Source organism: Gallinula chloropus, assembly GCF_964237585.1.
Source record: "Gallinula chloropus genome assembly, chromosome: 4".
Lineage (NCBI taxonomy): Eukaryota > Metazoa > Chordata > Aves > Gruiformes > Rallidae > Gallinula > Gallinula chloropus.
Genome location: NC_140088.1, coordinates 22,302,045 through 22,324,036, shown reverse-complemented (window position 1 = coordinate 22,324,036; position 21,992 = coordinate 22,302,045). Strand labels below are relative to the sequence as shown.

At 42.3% G+C, this 21,992-nt stretch overlaps 1 protein-coding gene across 2 annotated transcripts in view; it reads right to left on the bottom strand.

Annotated features, from left to right (window-relative positions):
• The window catches only part of BRSK2 (BR serine/threonine kinase 2), a 310,775-nt gene that overhangs the window by 1,002 nt on the left and 287,781 nt on the right, over positions 1–21,992 (bottom strand). The window contains exons 17-19 of one of the 2 annotated variants that reach the window (XM_084263965.1): positions 20,191–20,371; positions 19,409–19,498; positions 10,925–10,972 (exon numbers count right to left, since the gene is read on the bottom strand). In XM_084263965.1, coding sequence (XP_084120091.1) covers positions 10,925–10,972; positions 19,409–19,498; positions 20,191–20,371 — 319 coding nt within the window. The remainder of the gene's footprint in view (positions 1–10,924; positions 10,973–19,408; positions 19,499–20,190; positions 20,372–21,992) is intronic. The other variant, XM_084263966.1, reaches the window with a different exon arrangement.

The window sequence follows — 21,992 nt, the reverse complement described above, 5'->3', positions numbered from 1 at the left end:
TGAGTATTGCCATCTGCATGTGTGGTTTGTGGTCTGTACTTGCAAGCTTCTAAGCACCTTTAGATCCTTCTTACACCAGGAACCTGGAAATAAAGATGCCGAATGCACTGTGGAAGCAGGCTGTTATGCTTCTAACTATTTCCGGGTCCTACCAGGGTCAAGAACTACTTTCTTATTGTCCTGAATTTACGTTCTCTCTACAATACAGCCTCCATGACATGGACATCTACTCTGGTGGAGTCCGGAGCTGGGAAGGGGTGTAGGCTTGCATGCTAGTATTAACAGGTATCTCATTAAGACAGCCACGACAGCAGGTCACACTATTAACATGGGCGGGGCACTGTGCCCATGAATAGAGTCCTTTGTGCCATTGGACCTGCGGGCAGCAGGGTCGTATGCTGGTAATCACAGAATGAGGGGTTGGAAGGGGCCTCTGGAGATCATCTAGTCCAAGCCCCTAATCTAGTCCTGTCAGAGGATGTGTGGAAGGCCATACCTGAGTAAAGGCTCTGCGGTGCTACTAAGGGAAAGGAACCAGCTGCTACTGGAAATGTAGCCTTTTGGGGGCATTTCTAGTCCCTTTAAATTTTATTGAATGGGGGGGGTTAATCCTGATCAGACATAGGAGAGGTCACAGTAAATTATCTGAACATGGATACCAAAGGTGTTTATCTAACATATGCCATGGAGGCATTGTTCATGATCTTTAAAAGCCCATGATGCTTTTCTCACTATTGGGACTGTTGACTCCATTGTTCTAACAAATTAAAATAATTTATATCCCGCCTAAGCAATTTCATTCTACATCTCCCAGAAGGAAATGGGCTCTTTGTATCTGCCTCCCAGTGCTGTGATATGCTGTGATAAGCGTATCCTTTCATCCCCAAGACGGGAACATTCAGTTGGGAGCAAAGGGGTTTCTTCATAGCAGAGATTGACATTTATCCACAGTTGGTGGACACTGGTGGCTTAGAAATACTGTAATTCCCATCATGTTCACTACAAACATAAGCAAATCAGTTACTATGGCAGGAAAGCACTTCCTGTGCATGGCAACCTGTCTGAAGCACTGGTTGAGTGCTTTGTTACTCTACAATGGAAAATACCAGACAGACATCAACTGCTCTTGTACAAAGAAAAAGTAAATAGTATTTGTGCTCTGCATAACGGAATGTGTTACTCATTCTTCTTGTGCCCTGCGATAACCAGGTAGGTGCTGCTTTTCTCTGCATGTTAACAAGCACTGAGAAAAATCAAGCGGCCGGCATATGCAGTGAGGGATCCTGGTCTTGTTAATCTAATCCATTCGTTGTCTTCCTCTGCTTTCTGCTTTATGGTTAACGTGGTGATGGCCCTGGTTCTGTCTGTGCACTGAGCTACACCACTGGCACAAGCAAATGGCTGCTAGTTTCTGGAAGGGCATCATTTACCTAACGGCCCCAAACAACCAGCCAGGCAAAGCACATACTGCAATTTGTGGCTGAGAAGTGGAGGACTATCAAACTCTCAGTCACTTGGGGGTCAGACCTCCATGAACTCCACCTGCTTCCTTCTGCATGCATACAAATGCTTTGGAAGGGGGATATCTGTTCCACACCTACAACGTCCTTTTCAGAGATTTCCCTCAGCTTTCTTAAAACTGTTTTAGGTTTGTGGGCACGTGCTCTGCACAGACTCACTTCTATGTGCTCAGACTAATTTCTACTGCTTTTAGGTGGATAGTCTTTATGAAGAGAAAGAAAAAAGGAAAGCAAACACTCAGCCTTGAATGCAGGAATGTGGGCAGATCTGGTTCTTATGTGGCTTTGGACCCCTCATCTTCATAAGCAAATGGAGTCAGCAGAGAGAATGAAAAAGAGCACTGAAAAAAATGCTGGAGAGGGAAAGACTGCTAGGTTGGGAGAAAAGGGGAGGGGAATATCTCTAGTTATTCAGCTGAGCAGTTTATTCAACAAGCTTAGAGGGAAAGAAGAGGGCAGAGTAAGCAGGGCTCTGCAGGAATCAGGGAATTTTTTTGTTTTCACGTAGACAGGAACAGTAGACAGAAGTACAACTTGCAAGAATGGAGCAATAAAACACTTTTTAAAAATTATATTTATATATCTTGTATTTGCTGAGTCCTGACACAAGATTTTTAATCATCCTACTAAAATATGCAGCCCCTGTTTCATCCACCCTTTCTCCTCCCCGTGCCCTACTGGCTTGCAAGTGCCTGGAGATTTATTGCAGCATAAGTATTTAACAGTCTGCTTTTCTTTGCCAGTATCACTACTGGATTCTTTACAATCAGCATTTTCAGGTAGAAATTTAATGGGAGGCAAGAAATCCTTAGGGATGTTTAAACAGAGCTACTGAAATATAAAATAGGCCATTTGACTAACCCTTTCCTTCCTTTGCCTTTTGTAGTATCTGGACTTGTAATTAAATAAAAGGTAATAATGTTTTCCTATCCTGCAGTCAAGAAAGAAGTGATCCTACACCAAGAAACACTGAAAATCACTGCTTTGGTGGTGTCTATGTGACAGCTTGTTAGCCCACCCTCGGGCTGGTCTAGATTTTGGTCTTTGGACAGACAAAGAGTCCTCACGTTTTTCTCTGGAGATAGGTAAGCATGGGTTGGCTATGCTGGAAGCATGAAAATGGTGTGTGGTGTTGCTCCTATTAGTGTCCGTTCCCTTTGGGCTTATACATTCAGTAAAACAAGACTTGAAAAATGCAGGTGATGATGGATTAGAATAGCTTTTCTGGCAATTTTCCACTCCTGGCATTCAGTACAAACTGTGTGATAGGCTTTTACACCTGTAAGTCCATCTGGGGGCCTCAAAAAGGCCGCCTCTCTTATTTCAGAAAGCTAGATGACATCCCATTTCCTCTGCACAGAGACGAAGGTTTCACTCACTGATTCTTCAAAACTTCCCTGGTGTTTCATACATCGGTAACTAAGGTCGTCTTTCCCCTTGAGAGCAAACGTTCATCAACACAGAGCAAAGGCAGCGTGAAGGGTAGCAAGGGTGAGAAATTGTGAGAAGGATCAGAGGCAGGAGGGGAGGTTCAGAGCATTAGGTTAAAATCTATTAGGAGCGGATGGATGTGCATTTCTGAGTTAGACCAAGGAGCTGTATGCTGCAAGATGGGGAAGGGGAATGGTTTTGAAAACAAGCACTGAAGCTTATGAAAGGGTCATGTATTGAAGGGACACTAGAGAAATCTGCTTCTGGAGAAAGTGCTGGCTTGTGGCACCTGTGTGCTGCATTGTCACTCCCAGATATCATGGGAGAAGTCAAAACAATGCATTTGAATACACCAGGCACCGAAGGGAAGAAACAGGGCTGGAGACAGACAGAAAAATATAAAAGGAGGCTGGGCAACCCTCACAGTCCTCATTATGTGATCTGCTGTTCTGAGGAGGTCTGTCTGACATAGATCTAGCCCCAGCGGTGTCACAGGTTTGAGAAGCAAAGTGGAAGTGGGAAGAGAAAGCGAGGTGACTCACTCCAGGCACCAAGAACTGCCACCAGGAAAGGACTCACCTTGCCTGCTCTGACCTTGCAGAAAATCTGCCCTGACCTTGAAAGGACCCTCAGAGTCCTCCTTGGAAAAAAACAGGAGATGGTGAACAGCCTCAGGACAAACCTGGAGGCTCCAGTCACTGATTAGAGCCTGCTGTTTTGTAACATTTCATCACAGGCAGATAAGGAGATAAGGACTTAGTCCTGTTTTTAGTGAAGCATTGAGTTAACGGAAGTGATCCTTGAGGTTCTTCCTTCTGTGAAACCATCTCTCTCAAGTGTATGTACTTTTAATGGATTAATCCTTGTGGTGCTGAATGCAAAGTTGCACAAGCCCAGTATGCCATCTATGGGATTACCCTCTGCCTTTCCTTCCTATATAGCTGATAAATTTTTGGTTTCTACATTTTTAGCTTAGGCTTTGGGAGAAGGCAAATGGGAAAAGATAGGTCTCCACTGGAAACAGACAACCTTTGTGAACCTGATTGCCCATATTCTTTCCCCTGTTGCTTTCACATCCCTTCTTACAGTCTTCTGCCTAACTTTGCTACTCAGCTCTTCTTTCTATATTTATTCCTTTGTCTTTAACCCCTTTGCTTTTTCATCCCTAGCTTGCTCTGTATTTCGATTACAGCTGTGGTTTCAGTGAATTATGTAACAAAAATCCAACTCCTTTCACATAAAGCATCAAAACCCAGTCTTGATGGCTGATAATCCATTCCCTTTCAAACCCATTTCTCTACTTTAACAGAGTTCTAGCCCTCTTTGTTAAGACTGGGCTTTTTTTGCCTGTTTGCTTGGTTTCTGTTGGCCTTTCTGCCTTTGAAAACAGATGATTTAAAATACAAAGTCCATTCCAACTGTATATGCAGTGAAAGGGATGACAAAAAGATAAAAGTGGCCTATTCCTCTTTGTTTAGTTGTAGTATTGTGTAGGGGTCTTCCTCCAGCCTGAAGAGCCCTTAGCCTAGGCATGTACAAACACAGACCAGAAAGATGCCTCAATGAGCTCACTGACTACTGAAGGAGACTCTGGAAAGAATTTTTTGCTCATTTAATGGTTGGATGTATGAGGCTTCCCTCCAGATTGGAGAAGGGTGAAAAAAGGACATTGCAATGTCTTGCTGGAGGTTATCACACAGAACTTTCTCCTAGTTTATGAATCTGTTCTAGGCCACCTGAAGTGAGCTAAAGAAACCGCAGAAATTCCAAGACATACTTGTCTAAAAGTACAGGAAGTCAGGAAGGCATTTCAAGAGACACAGATGTGTCTTTTACTGGATTTATGAATTGTCACAACAGATTGACCAGAACAAGTTGCTTATTTATTTTTTCCCCCAGTTAGTTAACTAATGGGATGGGTTTGACTTCATTTCAATTTACAACTAGCAAATGGAGACAGTCCACAGAACAACTCCAGTTTTTTAGCAGGACACCTGAATTGCAATTGGAAAAGATGACTTCCAAAGGTAAGAACAGGGCTTATTTTCTGGGGTCCTTAGGCTCTGCCAGTAAAAATGCCAGCTGAAAACAGTGTTTACAGAAACAGACTGCTGGTAGGAAATACTCAGGTTGTCACACAGTCAGCACAAGTATCTGTGCTACCACTAGAAGATGGCAACTTTCAGTCACTACACACCTAGGCAGATTTTGAAAAACAACCTGACATTTAAATGCTTTATAACTCATCCTTGCTCTTACTCCCCTAAAACATACCATCTCCTCTGAAGGAGGGTAGCCCATTATGTGTCACTAGTCAGATGCATCCAGATGGCCATTCTGCCTCTATCTTGCACATTTTTTCTCTCTCTCTCATACACACACACAGAGAAGCTGAGATCCAGTTCTGCCTCTCCAATCACAGATGATATAACTGAGACAGGTAGCTTTTGGGTAATGAGTTACAGAATGGTGAATGGAGGCAGCAAAGACCTGAACAGATGAAGTGTCCAATCTCCTTGCACAGAGCTAAGGCAAGAGTAATTAATTAGAAAATATATGTGTCCATCACTGATGAATAACAGCTGTCACCAATCCATCACCACCCTGTAACATTCAAGAAGAGACATGATGGAGAGAAGGGAACCGTACATTTGTTTGGACAGCTGGTGGCACTGAAAGAGCAGGCAAGGATAGAGGTGGGATGAAGAGATGCCAGGTTCTGTTGTGGAATCACACTGTTCCGGCAAATTGACTGGTAAAGGACTCAGCCCAAGAATTCTTTGTATCTGCCTGTCCTTTTACAAAGATCTCCCTGCACAAGTGTGTGCTGAGGGGGGGAAGCTGATGACCTACACCAGTAAAGTCACAGCAGATGATGGTATTGCTGTTAACCATTCTCTTAGAGACTTCTAGCTTCATTCCAATTTTTTGTCTATACAAATGTCAGAAATATATTGGCACTTTTTGATTTTGTCCTTTCCTGCCAGATGGATGTTCAAATACGATCTTACGGGTTTTAAATTCTCTGATCTGTTCCTAAGAGGAGAAATGACCTGTGTATGCTGGTGAAATGTTTCCTCCTCATTTCCTCTGAATTAATCCCTTCAAAATATGATTTAATCTTCTGGGGAGGCCATCTCAAATTTAGCTTACTACAGCAAGTAAATATTCACGTGGAGTATCCTGACGCGCTGCCGGCCATGAAGTACTGGGATCTTAATTAAGAGAGAGATACCTATCTGTGTTTTCTGCATAAGGTATTATTATAGACAAAGAGGAAAAGGTCTTGTATTGGACAGTAAATATCTACCCATAGCTGTCAAAACAGGATCTGACATACACCAAATATTTGAACACATCTGGATGCATCATTAGTTCCAAGTTGCCATTTTTATTGCTACCTTCTTCTACAGTACAAAAACATGAGTCGTGAATTGGGCAAGAAATGTGCCCCAGCACAAAAATAGAATGAAGAGATAGGACTAGAATGTGGGGGAAGTCAGCCACCCATTCAGACAGCAAAGGATTCTAGAAGAATGGGAAAGGATAAATGGGAAACCTTGCTTAAACTCTTTGGAAAATCTGACTTATCTTACTTATGATCCACCCATTATGAATGAGTATGTGATGTTTCAGGTGGGTCTTTTCTCTCATTTGGGTCACAACTTAGAAGAATCAGCCATGCTTGGAAGAACCAGTAGCCAGCACATTTTTCAGAAATGCTAATTAAAAAGAATATTGTTCTGACTAGCTCACAGTGCAACAGTGGTGAGAAAAGCCTTTCAGCTGGAGGGCAGCATATGGTTTTTTCTGCAGGTTTCAGCAACAGTGTTTTTGCCATCAGTTATGACTTTATGAATACAAATCACCAACCTCCTCTTTCATCAAATAGCTACTTTGTGAGAAGCAGGATTACTCTAATTACTGACAATATGGATCAGAATCACTTCCAAGGGCACCAAATCCAGATATTTGCTGCTGCTAGTAAAACCAACAGTGCCTAAATTAGCACTCACAAAACTACATGCTGCAATTCAACACAAGATGGTGCTACCAATTTCAAACTACAAAAAGTCTCCTAATTTCTCAGGTTGCTTGGGATGCTATTGACAGATGCTTGCATCTGTATGAATCAAACTGTGATAGTGAGGAGTTGCAAAGAGAAGCCCTTACTGCACTGCAATTGCTCTGTGTGCGCAGAGGATGATTTACCATGGGGGAACAAGGTCAGATGGCTCTGAATTGGAAGCTATGTCAAGTCCAAAATGCTGGAAGCAAGAGATTTGACTGAGATACTTTGTAAAGATATGAAAGACAAGAGGATTTGCTGTGCTACTTCTTTGATCAAGTCATTTTGGTAATAGCCACTGGTACACACAAGGATGCATAAAGCTTTTTGTTTAACTCTGGTGCAAGGAATCAAGGTACTGAATTGTAAGCAGGCACACAGGGTGTTTTAAGAATAAACACAAGGTCTTCTGGACAGCCTGTTGTCTCAGGGTTATGGCCTAGGAGTTTGCAGGAACATATTTTTGTGCAGTGCCTAACATAACAGCATGATTTGACTGGAGCTGCACTAGTTACATGTACTAACTTTTTCCTCCTATCATCATCCAGTTCCATGGAAGTGCCACTGATGTAACTGAAGACTTTCCCAAGAGTCATGAGGGATGGAAAGCAACAAGCAAAAATTGCCTTACTTGGAAATAAAATTCAGCCCCAGACAGCTGAAATGTGGAGACTGGAAAGTGTTCAGGCTTCATGGTGTTTCTCAGAAAGCAAAGTCAAAAATAAGGAAGGCTTTTCAGAGCTTGCTTTCAGCAGCCAGCACCTTGGTTAAACATACTTAGTAAGGACTCCAAAAAATGGGATGACTGGGAAGGAGAGCTATCAAAGGCTAAACGCCAGCTTTACTACTGAGTCAACCACCCAAAGAAATTCTCAGCTCACTATTTAAAGGACTTAAAATCATTAAAGTTTGTAAGGACACGCTCTTTCCTGAATAGACCACTGAAATGGCACTACATTGTGTATATCAATGGCTCCAGATTCAATGTGCTCAATCTACAATGACACTTTCTTTCTAAGTCCCAGCTTTGTGGTTGAAGTTGGAGGGCTTTCCAGTTCGTGTGTTATCTTAATTTTTTTTTTTTAATGGAAAGGCTCTGCAGAATCTATTAGAACTTCATTGTCAATTATGCAACCTATTCTTTGGTGAGGTACACATAAATACCATATTAGCTGGTAGTAAAAAGTTCTCTCAAACCTGCTTCAAAAGAAACAGAATGCAGCTCCTTCGTTTACAGCTGTGATGATTTTATAAAGATAGAGTGGTAACACTTATTTGCCATGAAACTGATTTGGCTCTGAATACACACAAGGAATAGATCAGCTAAGTTAGAAGGCATCACTCCAATAGGTAGCTTTCAGGTTACAGCTACATTTTAAATACAAAGGTTTTAATTTTTACAAGGTAAATTTAATCTTATGAACAGATATGAAAGACTTCATGGAAACTAGTCTTTCTGATGACAGAAATGCCCATTCCCCCACTCAAATGAGTTGAATTATTTTTTTCTGTGGAGAAATATTAAGAGTTGACAGCAGTTTTCCAGTGTGCACAGGTAGGGTCGATATAGCAGCTGTTATATCACTTGGATGCTGTCGGTTCCTAACCATACCCTTGCTGTTCAACATTAACTTGTTTTTCAATTCTAATGGCTATATGCAAAATCCCTTCTCAGATTGATGACCACTGCTAGCAGAAGATGAGATAACATTTCAATGGCTAAATAAATTTGCTTTGCTGTTAATTATGACATTCAGTGGTTTATAGTGGGTGAGAAGATACTCCTCATTTTCACCAGAGCTTTCACATGGCTGAGCCAGGCATAAAGCATCTGATTAGACCTTCCTGCTCCAGTGTTAAGTCTTGCAAAAATTACTCTCTCTGAGCTGACTTTCAGAACACGGAACAATTATGAGGTCAAAAAACCACCTCGAATAGTTTTTCTTAAACAATTTCTTGTTACTAGAACAACTTCACAGGGGGTTCCCTGCCTTCAAAGTCATAGAGGACAGTTTGCCAATAATAGACTAAATGGGCATCATTCCCTTTCACTCATCTGCCTAAATTGTAGTGAGCTCTCCTGCACACAAAATAGGTCTTCATTCATACAGGAGGGTGGAATTCAGCATGGTGCAGACACCACGGCTTATGTTGTGTGTGAGCATGCCAATGGGAATATGATTTAAAGGAAGCAGCTCCATTAAACCCCTACAATCCATCTTTTCTTTTCTCTGGATATATACATGTCTGTGTGTTCTGTCTGTGCTATAGCTGCCACAAAAGAGTCTCCCTGCTGGCCTTCACCTTGTCCTCTTTGTCCCTTGTTGGATTGATGCTGACACTGCGACAGCTGCAGGGCCTGCCTGAATTGGGAGTCAGCAGTAATGCTCCCTATCTAGAGAACGCAGAGTACTGGCTGGCTATCTGTATAGCTCAATTAACTCATAAGCAATCAGTAGAATCAGCATTTCAATATTTTTGTATGATGTGAATGCCAGATCTGGGCAAGAAACAAAGGCTTGAGGGAGAAGAGGGATTTGCTGTCTGATGCCTTCAAGAAGAAGCTGGAGATTTGCCTATAACTTAAATGAGTCTTCATAAGGAGATCAGAAATGGTTCAACCCAGAAAACTCAAAGAAACCACATGAGCTCCTTTCAGTGCAAAGGAAAATTTCCCCCCCAGCAAAGCTACAACTTAAGGGAAAGAGATCACCTGAAATATTGGAAACAGGCCAAATTCTGCCCGTATCACACATACATAAACCTGGTATTATCTCCACTAGGACAACTTTCCTTTGTTGATAGAGACTCCACAAGAACTCCAGAACAACTTTCTTCAGTTTGCAAAGAGATGATGCAGGAGTCATGGGTCCAGCTGGAGAGCAGTACTAGCTCAGTAGTCACTTCCTCAACCCATTGTGTTCTTTTTCACAGAGATACCTGAATTCAACCTGTATATATACCAGAGTGGAAATCTGAAGAGAAAAGAGTACTGAATGTTTCTGTACAAGACAGAAGTAGTAAGACAAAACCCTCACAGTATTTGGGTATTTCTGCTACTGCATTTGGAGAAGTCCCTAGGGGCACAGGTAATGAAAGAAAGAATTACAGTCCATGTGTGCATAGAGGGAAGGCAAGGGACAAGTTAATTAAAATTAATGGAACTCCAAGCAAGTTGAGCTGCAAGTTTTGCAGGAAACATTTTTTTTCCCCCTCCTCATTCCTAGCAAAATTCTTAATCTTCAGTAGGTTCCCTACTCCTCCAGCAAGGGACACAACATCCTTCCCCAAGACTGGACTGGAATTATGATAATTTACACTAGTTAAGTGTCTGACAGATAGTATGCAGCCTGTTTTATGGAAGATTTGAAAGGGTCTTACTGCAAGGGTGTCTGGGGAAGAAGGGCGTGGATGCAAAAGGGAATTAAATAACACAGCAATCCTGTCTCAATAAACAGCGGGAAACCATGGGAGATGGCAGCTAGCAAGGCAGCATTCAGCTTCACTGTGGAAAAGGGGCTGAAGAATCATGAATCAAAAGCAGCAAGTAAACAAAAGAGAAAAAAAAAAAACAAACCAGGAAAGAAAAAGAAAATCACTGGCCTGGGTTACAGTGAGGGAGGCAATCTCAAGTGCAACAACCACACACTTGTGCTATGAAAGGGAAAGCCGTGGTGGATCCTGTGCATCTGTGCATGGATGGGGAGGAACACAGTAAGGGGTATATGCTTGTGTCCACCAGGTAAGTGAAAGACATAGTGGGCTGTCGGGGGTGGGTAGTCTTTAAAAGAGCGTGGGAGAGCGTAGGGAAGGGGAACAGGGGGAAGGGACAGGACGGCGCATTATTATGTTGCTCAGCAGGGGCTAGGGAAGGAGAAAAGGCAGAAGGGAAGGAAGTTCTTACCACATTTGGAAAGTCTGCCAGTCATCAACTCCATACAGTTAGTGGTGTCTGGATCATAGAACGGAAAGAGGAGGGAGGGAAAAACATAAAAAATGGTTTCCATACCTCTGTGCATAAAGTAGTAACTTAGCACATTATTACCTGAAGCAGGAAACATATACATATCTTGGTCTTTACACAACCTAGGCCAAATTCTGCCACCCACTGTACACCAGTGTAAACCTGGCCCTATGACTGAGAGTGGCTGCTTCTTCAGTCCCACTGCTTCTGCTCACCTCTGCTATAGGTATTTGTGAGATGTGGGAAATGTTCTGCCACCACATTAGCACACCAAAAGCCTTGAATGCATTGTTTCACCTGGCCAGCTCTGCAAGTTAGCCTGCAACAGCCAGGAAATGCCCAGCCAGCTGCTCTATGTACATCAAAACCTGGAAAGAGGGATGAAATGCAGCACTGTGCTATCAGACACAGAATGATAAGGCTGTTTACACAGCTCAGAAACATCTTTTAGATCACAAAGGCTAATATCCAAAGTTCCAGACATAACTCTGCCTCTCTCATTCATGTGTAGTCTCTTAGTCTCTTACTCCCCTTGCTTTCAACATTACTATTTGCAGGCAATAGAATTACATCTGTAAAGGGTGGCAGAAGCTGGCCCTAAGACATTATTGTCTGCTTTGGGTATAGCTCCCGTTGCCACAGCCTCTGAGTGCTTCTTACTTGGGTGCAATGAGCAGAAGGAGCTCTACATGTCACCTTTAAAGCAGAAAGGACCAGCCCAGCTGGACACTTCTGTATGGAACCTGCTGGCAAGCCAGACCTGCTGCTGTCAGTCAGGATTCCCTTGCTTTTGGGATCTAAGCCATTGAGTCCATGAGCACTGGGCAATGCAGAGCACTCGCTGCTGAGCACGTGGCTAACAGTTAATACACTCAGTTCAGTCTCTGATCTCCTCTTGCCTGGCCTCTCAATGAATTCAAGAAATAGGCTTCTGGGAAACAGGCACACATACCCTGAAAATCCCTAACTGCTAGCAAGTGCTACCTACTCCCCATATGCTGAAAAGTCTGCAGGAGAGAAGGAAGGAAAATTTCCCAGCATTTCTGTCCTTAAATACCGAGAAAAATAATTTCAAAAAAGGAAGAAAGGGTGCTGGATATGCTTTGCTAAGCTGAACCCATGCTAGAAGAGCATGGATATCTATATTTTCTGATGCAGCCAGGCCTGTGCTGCATAGATCATTTTGGAAAGCATGGAGTAGAGAGGGCAGGTCTTTGTTCTCTGGTCAAAGCATCTAGGCAGCAGTTATATGCTCTCCATCCTCAAGGTTAGAGGCAGGCTGGCAGAGGTCAATGGGAGATGATACCCATGGAAAGTCTCTCAGAAAGGCACAAGATTGAAAGAGAAAGGGGAAAAAGGAAGGAGGTGAAGGAGAAGAGAGGATTCAAGAACTAGAACAAGGTATCAGAAGTGTCACAGAGGCCAAGAATTTACCTGCCTTCGAAATTCTTTGGCTAGTCTGACTGAGAGAAGGCAGATTACACACCCAAAATACATTTTTTCCCCTGAAGACGCCTAACAGGCTTAAGAAGTGCCTACTGCTGATAGAGCCAACGACCAGAAGTCGGGGTCACAAGTTTGCATCACTTTTTTTTCTTTCTTTAATAACTTAGAGAAGTTTGTTGTCTCATGCCTTTCAGTGGTTCCTGTCCAGGCCCTCTGAGCCAACTGCACCTTGTAATGCAGTGTAACACTGATCTATTGTGGTAGAGCTCAGAGCATTCACTCAATCATTAGCAGAACTTCTGCTCTGAAAAAACACATAAGAGCAAGGAAAGTCTCAAATATGACCAAAAGATCGTGTCTGACCTCCACCTCCAACACCAGGAATTTTCTCCTCAAGTGTATCCAGACTGACTGGCCATGCAGTAACCAGCAGTCTGGAAACAAAAAAGGGTAGTAATTGGATTTGTCAAGAGCAGGTAAACATTGTGGCTGGCTTCCTAAGATTCTCCTGAAATTGGTATTTCTGTTTCCTTGTTAATTTTAACAAATGAAAAATAATGTTCCCTTAGTATTTTAGAACACTGTCTTTCTTCTAAGTCACCTGCAGTCAGCATAGCTCTTTTTAGTATTTCATTTAAAGCTTATTGTGTAATAGGTCTACATACATTAATGGTGTGACAAGAATACAAACTGGCAGATCTACAACAGGGAAAAAGGACTATAACACAGGCTTTTTTAACAGCATAACATCTTGGGCTCTGTATACCATTTTGTCCCCAAAAACCTAAATTTGCAGGTTATAGAATTGGTTTTGATGGATAGGAAAAAATCCCCAAACATTTGTTGAAATTTAAAACCATGGAAAGGTATCAAAGAAACGTCAATAAAACCTCTAATTTGTCTTTCTTAAAACTTTTATGCACAACTAAAATTTGCATTCTCTGTATTGCCATGGCCAGAAACTGTAGAGGAATATATTTTTGGTTTTAATATCTTTCCAAGACATGTTCAGGTTGTTTTTCCCCAATTCCTAAGCATAGCAAACATGCACACACCAGAAACAGTAGCTCATACTCCATCACTTGAAAGACTAACAGAGTTAATATGCCTTCAGCTTCTCTGTTACGGTAATTACTTGAATACTTACTTAATTTCCATCATATAGTAACATCTGCTTTAGTAAATACTCTATATGATAAAATATTTCATAATTTTAAAGTAGAATTTTCATTCTAATTAGAAAGCCTTAGATTCTTGACAGTCAGCTTCTGCTCAAGGATAATAATCCATAACCCAGTGACTGTGGGAACCAGGTTGTTATATGAGGTGACTAAAGCCAGGGTCCAAGGGCCTTTAGCTGCCTGAGAAGCACTGATGGGTCATGCAACTGCATTTTTAATGTGTGCTGTTTAGGTTTCTTTTAATTAAAGCATAGAGGCAGTGTCAGATCTCAACCCTTCTGATGATAAGGCAATTCCTTATTCCATAGAGATTGCTGGCAGCCAATCATGCTTTGGATCTGACCAAGATTTCTTCATAAATGAGACCCAGTTCAGTTCCTTAACAGATGGAAAATGCTTCAGTTCAAATAAGATCTTTCTTCAAAAGGCCAAACAAGCTCTGAATCCATTAAAAAATTGCCAGTGTTCTGTTGATTTTCACTTTCAAATTTTCTTCTTTCTTTAATTTTGATGTTTCTATCCTACATAAATTTCACAATCGAGGTGCCTGGTTTGGGATGTTTCTGGTATCTCTGAGACTGAGACTTGTCCCAGCCCAGGAAATCTCACCCAAACAGCCGCTCCTCTGAGATCTCCGAAGCCAGGCCTAGACCCCAGAAAGCATCTCCTGCCAGATGCTCATAGTCCCCGTTAAACATTGTTATTAAGGGAGATGATGTCAAGGGAGCCACCAGATCCTGTGGTCTAAGACAGTAATGATTCGGATTGGAATTCCCCAGTGTTTGGGTGCTTATTTGAAATTCACTGTTCTCCTATCAAAACTCCGGAGAGCTTGGACTTGTTTTCCACATGCTTTATTTCAAAACTACTCAATTTTAGTGAAGTCTGTTTAGTAATAACTCTAAAGCTGTTCAGCAAAAAAATAGTGCTCTGCCAATCCAACCAGGTGTTACATGGCACCTTCTGGAGGTGGGAAGCATGACAGCCCCAGACACTACGTGAGTGGTAAGACACACAGGATCCCATGAGAATGCAGGAAACAAGATAAACCTGGGACCTGGGTGAGCCCTGGGTAAAATGGACTTAAGGTCCAATTCCAAACAAGCATTTGCATAGCTCTGTTTTGTGTCTGCAGTGGGAAGCTGACCTTCCAAAGCACTTCATTTGCTCCTCACTCCGTTTTCTGTCCTGATGATAAAATCCTTCCCACGTTTGGAAACCGTTAAGTTTCTTCGTGATTTTTTCATAGCAAAGCCTACAGCTTTTATGAGCCACAAAGACGAACACCCAGAATTCACAGATCAACACTCTAGCAAAGATTTTTGGGTCACATGAATATGTTTCACTTTTTGAGATGTACACCAGCACAGTAAGGCAGCTGGGGTGCATACAGAAGATACACACGGAGTACAAGAATTCACACTGCCCTATTTCGAAGCTGGATATGGTCTCTAAACACCAGTTTATGCTGATAAAAGGCATTTCCAGCAGCATCACTGAGATGCTCTGAACTTTGAGATGCCAATGGTTAAAATCTGATATGAAGCCAATAAATATAATAAAGAAATAGAAAACCTATTAAAAAGAAGCTATGAAGGCTATTTAGTATTGCTGATTGCCCAGAACATGGGAAAATGGGAAAGAATAATACGAATATGCAGCACCCCACACTTAAAAGCAAAGCCCAAAGAGGCAATAAAATATTAGGGAAATAAAAATTGATACCCTGTGAATGATCACAGATGGCTTTTGCGTGTCCCTATTCACCAGCTGTTTCTATTACTCTTTTGTGCAAAGGCATTGGAGGAAAACAGATTATGATTTAATGGAAAGAGTACTGGGCTGAAACAAAGGCAAAAGTCTGAGAAATTTTCTTCCACAGAGAGAGATCTTTTTGTCCCCCAATCCTGCCCAGGGATTACCTAAGAAGAGATTCTGAGTATGAGGCTCCTGGACAGATCCATACATTGATGACAAACAAGGCCAGCTGCTCTAATAGACAGCAATACTTGCTCTTGATTCAAAAGGTCTTTCATGGCCTCACTGGGTTTAATGGATTTTGTGATACCAGTAACAAGAACACATGGACAGCTATTCTGGTTCAGATCAAAGACCGAAACTATGCAGTGCTCTGTCTCCATCAGCAGCCACACACAGACACGCTGGAGTGTAACAGCAGGCCAAGCTCACAGAACACTTCCTTCTAACGCTACCTCACTCACCAATTTCAGGTCAGAGACTTCCTGAGCCTGCTGCAGCTTCTCTGTATAGCAATCCTCATTAAGGTTTCTATTCCAGGGAGCTGTCCAGCCTTCCCGCGAGTAAGGAGTACTCAGGGGAAGATGAACATCTCCAAGCTCCTCGCATTCAGAACCTGCTTCAGCGAGGTGTTCCACAGATCTTGCATTACATGAAGACAGACCTTCCAATATTCTTTTTGGTACATGGCTTCCCCTAGTTTCATATGATGTTCTCTAGTTCTTTAACTGGGAATTGAAGCTGAATCAATCCCTAGCTACCTGTACTATGCCAGTAAGGAGTTGTACCAGAGACATTTTAATGTCCTGAAACATTAAGGTAGAAGACTGATATGTGACACTAACTAGACAATGGATTTTGGAAGTATTACATTAGTTTTTGGGACACATTTCATTTATTTATAGACTTATTCAGGTAAGGGAGGGAAGCTATTTTCCTGCTTCAGAGTATGTCAGAAGAAATAAGCACAGTCAGTCTTAGGAAGGAAAAATGGAAGTGAATGGAGGGATATCCAGGGGAAGGGAGATTATAAGGTGCTCAAGTGTGACACAGGAACACATCTGCCTAAATCAGGTACGTATCAGGCTCACATACACACACACACACACAGATGCATGGGCAACACAACATCTACAAACACTGTTGTGAGCTGGAGGAAATGAGAAAGAGGAAAGTGTGTTCTGAAACCCAGGCAAGCCGGCTTAGTGGGCTGGCATGCTGCATAACAGATCAAGGAGGGGCAGGAGACAGAATGACTATCAGATCATGCTTATCAGGTCTTGCTGCTCTGCTTTATACTGTGCTCACTGAATCTTCCCCCTCTGCAGGTCTCACTTTACATGCATACACCTTTCACTGATGTTTTTCATCATCCCATCTGAACTGCATCGGAAAGGCAGGGGAAACAACCACACAGAGGGTATGTCTGTGCACAGTGAGCTAGGAAAATCTCCAGTGCTGAGCCAGTATTGCTAGTCAGAGCCAGCAGTGTCCTCAGCACCATGGAGGAGGACATGAAGAATGTCCTCATTCTGTTGCAGCAGTGGACTGCCTACAGAGTATCCTCAAAACATGACCCTGAATAGGAGTCTAACCACCACAATTCCTGTAAGGTGTTCAGGGCTGGGAATACAGGTGAAGAAGAGAAAAGGAGAAGACTTTGCCTTGTTTCTTGTAAGAAATGCTGAGTAATTCCATGGCAATTTCTAGAAGCTTTTACAGCCATCTTGTTAACCACAGCTACCCAGCTAAGCAAAGTGCTGAATGTGAACTCTAGAGTCCCTTTATCCCTTTATTTCTCCTTACTCTCTCTGGCTGGGGATGTGAATCACAGGGCCTCCCTACCTGAATGCACAGGTTATCTCTTCTTGGTAACAAGTTTTTCCCCCTTCCTTTCCTGTTTTCCTTGTACTCTGCTCCAACCTAAATTTTAAGGTTCTTTTAGTTCTCTTTATCAAGAGACTTGGATATTGTTGATCAGGTCTGGTGCTATGACACAGGATAGTTTGGCACCCTGTCTCTTGTGAGTTGTCTTGCCTGGATAAGTCCCTGGCTGAGAGAATTCCAATTTTTAAGTTTCAAGAGACCATTGATTTTTGTTTTGCTCTGCATGGGGTTATCCATTCCACTCTGGTGTTAAAGATCAGGCTGTGTTTTCCCTGTTAGAATCACATACTCTCATGTAGCTTTAGGCAGTACAAAGAGATTCTCTGTCTATAATATCATTTTTCCCTTCCAGAACCAGAGCAAAACTGTAAGTCAGACACATTTCTCAGAGCACAGTTTGCCTGAAACATCTCCCTGAGGCTCAGTCAGATGAATTATTTTTATTCCTGCTATAATATGACTTTCTTAGGGAAATATCCTGTTTCACATGCAAGTGTGCAACAGGGTCCAAAGCCTTCTAGAGAGCCACAGTAGCTTGCAGATACTAGGGTTGAGAAGTTAAGATCATAATTTATTTACTTTTTAAACAGCTTTTTCTTCCTTCCAGAAGCAAGGATACACTTCTCTCCCTAAGAAAAAAGGAATGTTTGAACATTGTTCATGCAGCAGGGGTAATATGAACTAGACTCAAAGGATGCTTTTCTATTGAATTCCTCTCACTCCCACTTGGCCCCAGCAATTCCCAAGAGGAAGGGCTGGCAGAAAATTCTGTTTGCTTCCTTGAGTTTCATTTAATTTCAAAAGTCCAGACAGCAGAAACCTGAATCAAACCTAGTTCTAGCATCCTCACCTTTCCTGTTTCCTAACAAAATAACCCATGTGCTGGGCACCCTTGCAATCCAGGGTGCAGAAGGTCAGGCAGTGCTGGAGGGCAAAAGTAAAGTGGAAAATAATATTTCCTGAACTTCACATATTTCTCTGTCATGTAGTAAGCATACACCCTTCTAGATGGAGTTATTTTGTCTTCAGCTATTAAAGCCACACTGTTAGACCAGAAGGATGTGCAATGAGCCAAGGACTGCTGGGATTTAACTTCAGGATGCAAATCCGACTTCACTCCTCTGCTTTTGTCTTGGTTGGTTCACACAGAAGTCAAGCATAGAATTTGGCTCTTATATATAATATTTACTTACTACCTTTTAGTCACCATACAATGGGAAAAAAATCTTCCCAATATTCCTGCCTCTCTGTCTTCTTCCTGCAGCCTCTGCTCTATGCTTTGTTTTATTTATTCCCCGTATCGGTAGATTCTTTCTACCTCTCCCCATTTTTCCTTCCTCCCAATAGCTAAGCTTCTTGAAGTTTTCAATTTTCAGCTTTTTCTTTTGTTCTGTCCTTTTAAAGGACTGATTTTTTTTTTATTTGTGTGTGTCACCACTTGTGTTCAGAGTGAACATTTGCTGCATAATGGTGGGATAAAGCCAATTTCTGTAGAATCAACTCAGGCTGCCTGCAGATTCAGACTGATGTCATCGCAAAGGGTCACACACCTTAAGGCTTTCTTTACCACCATAAAGAATTTACATTTACTTTTAAAAGAGGTAAGATATAGCTTCTGCAGAACCTTAGTGTATGATTTGTGCTGCTACAGTATTGGGCTGAAAAGCTGACCACACTGATAGAAACTACTAGCCACCTTCTGACCATCTGAAAATGCTGCTGTTAATGGCTAACTTAAAAGTAGTTCTCAGCTTTGTTCTGGGACCCTCTGAAGTTGGATGTTTCTAAAGCATGCCTGAAGGGTTCAAAAATTTGGTATCTTCTAGAGCATGTCCCTATTCTGGGAGATTATGGAGCCAGAGAAAATCTGGAAGGTCTATTGATGATGCAGCTTTTGATGGAGAAGTGGGCAAATGGCTCTTTGGGCGGGAGGAGGGCAGAAGCTGTTCAATTGGGGAATGTGCTGGGAGCACTGGAGTGGGAATGAGAGAGGGAGGAGTAGGGTGGGTGTGGGGAGCTACTGCTCTGTCTGAATGGAGCTCGTTTCTTTCTGTAATCAGAGGGATGGCCTCCCTCAGCCTCCTGGTATTGAGAGGCTCTTCACCTTCCTGTCCCTGCTGAAGCGAGGTGCTCAACAGTAGAAATTACTTACCTGATAACTGCTGCACTGAAGGCTGGTCATGTGTGCTTAACAACTGTGCCTGAATGGTTTCTACTACCCTCTTAAAACGACGGCTTGGACCTGTGAGGAGAGAAGAGGCACAAATGGTTGTGAGAGGAGCAGAAGCTGAATACTCATACAACCCAGGCTGCATGGGAAGGGTCACAAGCATCTTCCCTTCAGTCCTGTCCCCTGGAGTGTACTGACAGTGTATCTGCCTGTCAGCCAAAGGTGTGGCTTTGAGAAGCTGTTACACAGCCCCCCATTTTTATGAAAGACAGAAAAGATGGGGGTTTTGGTGTTTTTGATTAGTTTGGTTGCTGTTTGGGTTTTTTTTGTCCGTTTTTTTAACACTGGGGTGAGTGGGAGGTGTGGTGGAGAGTAGGAAGAGGGCATGTAGTCACCCAGAAGGCAAGCGTGATTGTGTGTTTCTTTCAGAAGGAAGAAACTAGTGGCCTCACAGCATCCTGCTGTAACACCAAGACCTTTAAGAGAAACAAGGAGTAGTACAGGGAGATAGTGCAAATCTGATGCTCAGAGCAGCCATTTTAACACTAATCACAGTGACAACTTCAAGCCTTTGGGAATCGTTTTGCCTCCCAGCACCTCCATCACTACCAACACTGTTCTTCCTGATGTACTCGCACCCACTGAATTCTTCTGAGGTCAAGGCTGTTGTTATATTGTTTCCCCTGGCACATCTCTCTCTGCAGACCTCTATACAGCAAGAATAAAGCCAGTTTGCACCCATTTTACAGCTCTGCAGTGGTTACCTGATAAGAGTGTGAAAGTGACAGAATAGATCCCGTTCTCTTTCTGCGCCTCTCCCCCTTCTGTGTATGTTATGTCCACCTGGAACTTCACTGGCTTCTGGAAGACAGCAGGACCTCCTGTGGACTTATATTCTGCACGGAAACTTGTCTGTGAGATGACACTGTGACTGAGGCTTGGAATCTGAAACAGGTCAGAAGAAGGAGATAGTAGAACCAGAGCACAAAAGGAACAAAATTGAAAAATTCAATTGAGAAAAATGCACATTCCCAGAGTGGATAAGATTTGTTGGATTTGCTTCTGGACTTGAATTTGTAATGTACAGTGTTCTTGTGAGGGTAGGCTGCTTGACACTGCAGAAGAATGCACTGCTCCTTACGGGACTGACCTGAATTTAAAGGTTGGATATTGGCGGAATACCCAGTATGCTTGTAGATTTACACATGTTGTGTAACTTCAGTCAGTCAGTCTTTTGTTTCCTCCTCACCTACCAGTTTTGAGAAATGCTGAGTGAAAACTGGTATTAAGGGAGGGAACAGAAAAGTCAGTGGGATATAAGGCTGCATATAAAAAACCACCTGAGTAGCCTGGTCTGATCTCACAGCTGATTGTGTTTTGAGCAACAGGCTTCCTGAAGTACTTTCCAACCTCAACTGTTTGATGATTCTGTGATATCAAATAGACACCAGGATACGGAGCAGACTTAGACAAATGCCTGGGATATCCACAGGGAAAGCATGTCTGCAAATAACTCATCCAAAACCCAACTCTTATCAATACGTAAAAAAACTTTTAGAAGGTTTCCGGTATCATCCAATGTCTGTATCTTCAGACCTGTGGAAGAATTTCATAACTGCCCAATTTTCAAACAGCTACCATTCAGAATTTAACATACTCACATTCTACTTATTGCTTCATAAAGGATCAGATTAAAAAAAAACCAACAAGAACCCAAATCTCTTGGAAATATGGCTTCTAATTTAGAAGAAAAAACATACATGAATCCTTTGAGAAGCTGACCATAAGGACTTACTTATTTAGCAGGCTGTGAAAATGCATTTAAGTTTGAAGTTGGCTGTAAGATATAATTCATAGGATTTGCACACAAATCACCACATCAAACTTTGACCCACACATGTGGGGTGCGGATGCATTCACCAATATAGATCGCAGTGCACACTACACCACAGTATAAACCCAAGAGCACAGGTAAATGCATGAAACTGATGGCTGCTTCAAACCAGTCTGAGATGGAGACCAGTGTCTGATGCACACTACTGTATTCCACTTGTTCCTTGTATGCCTGTACATTTAAAAGGATTGTGGCTGGGGTTTTTTTGAAGAAATTCATTGCAGCATCATAGAGACTAAAAAGGATTGCAGTATTTTGTTGAAAACAGTATCAATTCAACAAATGATGCAAGAAATGAAGCCTCCTTTTCTTAATTCTATTGAAAAAAGTCTAATTAAGTTGTCAGCTACCTTGAATTGAAAAAATCTCTCAAATTAACATCACTAGGATGGCTTTATCTTCATTGGTACTTTTAGATAGTGAGAATAAGGACTTTCTATAGGAAAAAAAAGGTCAATTTCCTCCTGCTTTCTGAGACCGTAAATAAACCACAACAGCTGATACTCTGGTCTCCAGAAGAAATTACACCCCTTCCTCCCATACAGCACTGAAGAGGAGATTTAAAGCAATGAATGCAGATGTGAGGCAGGATTTCTGTCTGCCCAAAGTGGTGGAGGGCATACCCAGCAGAGGGAGTCCCAATCTGATGCCCAGATGGTGACTGTAAGGTTA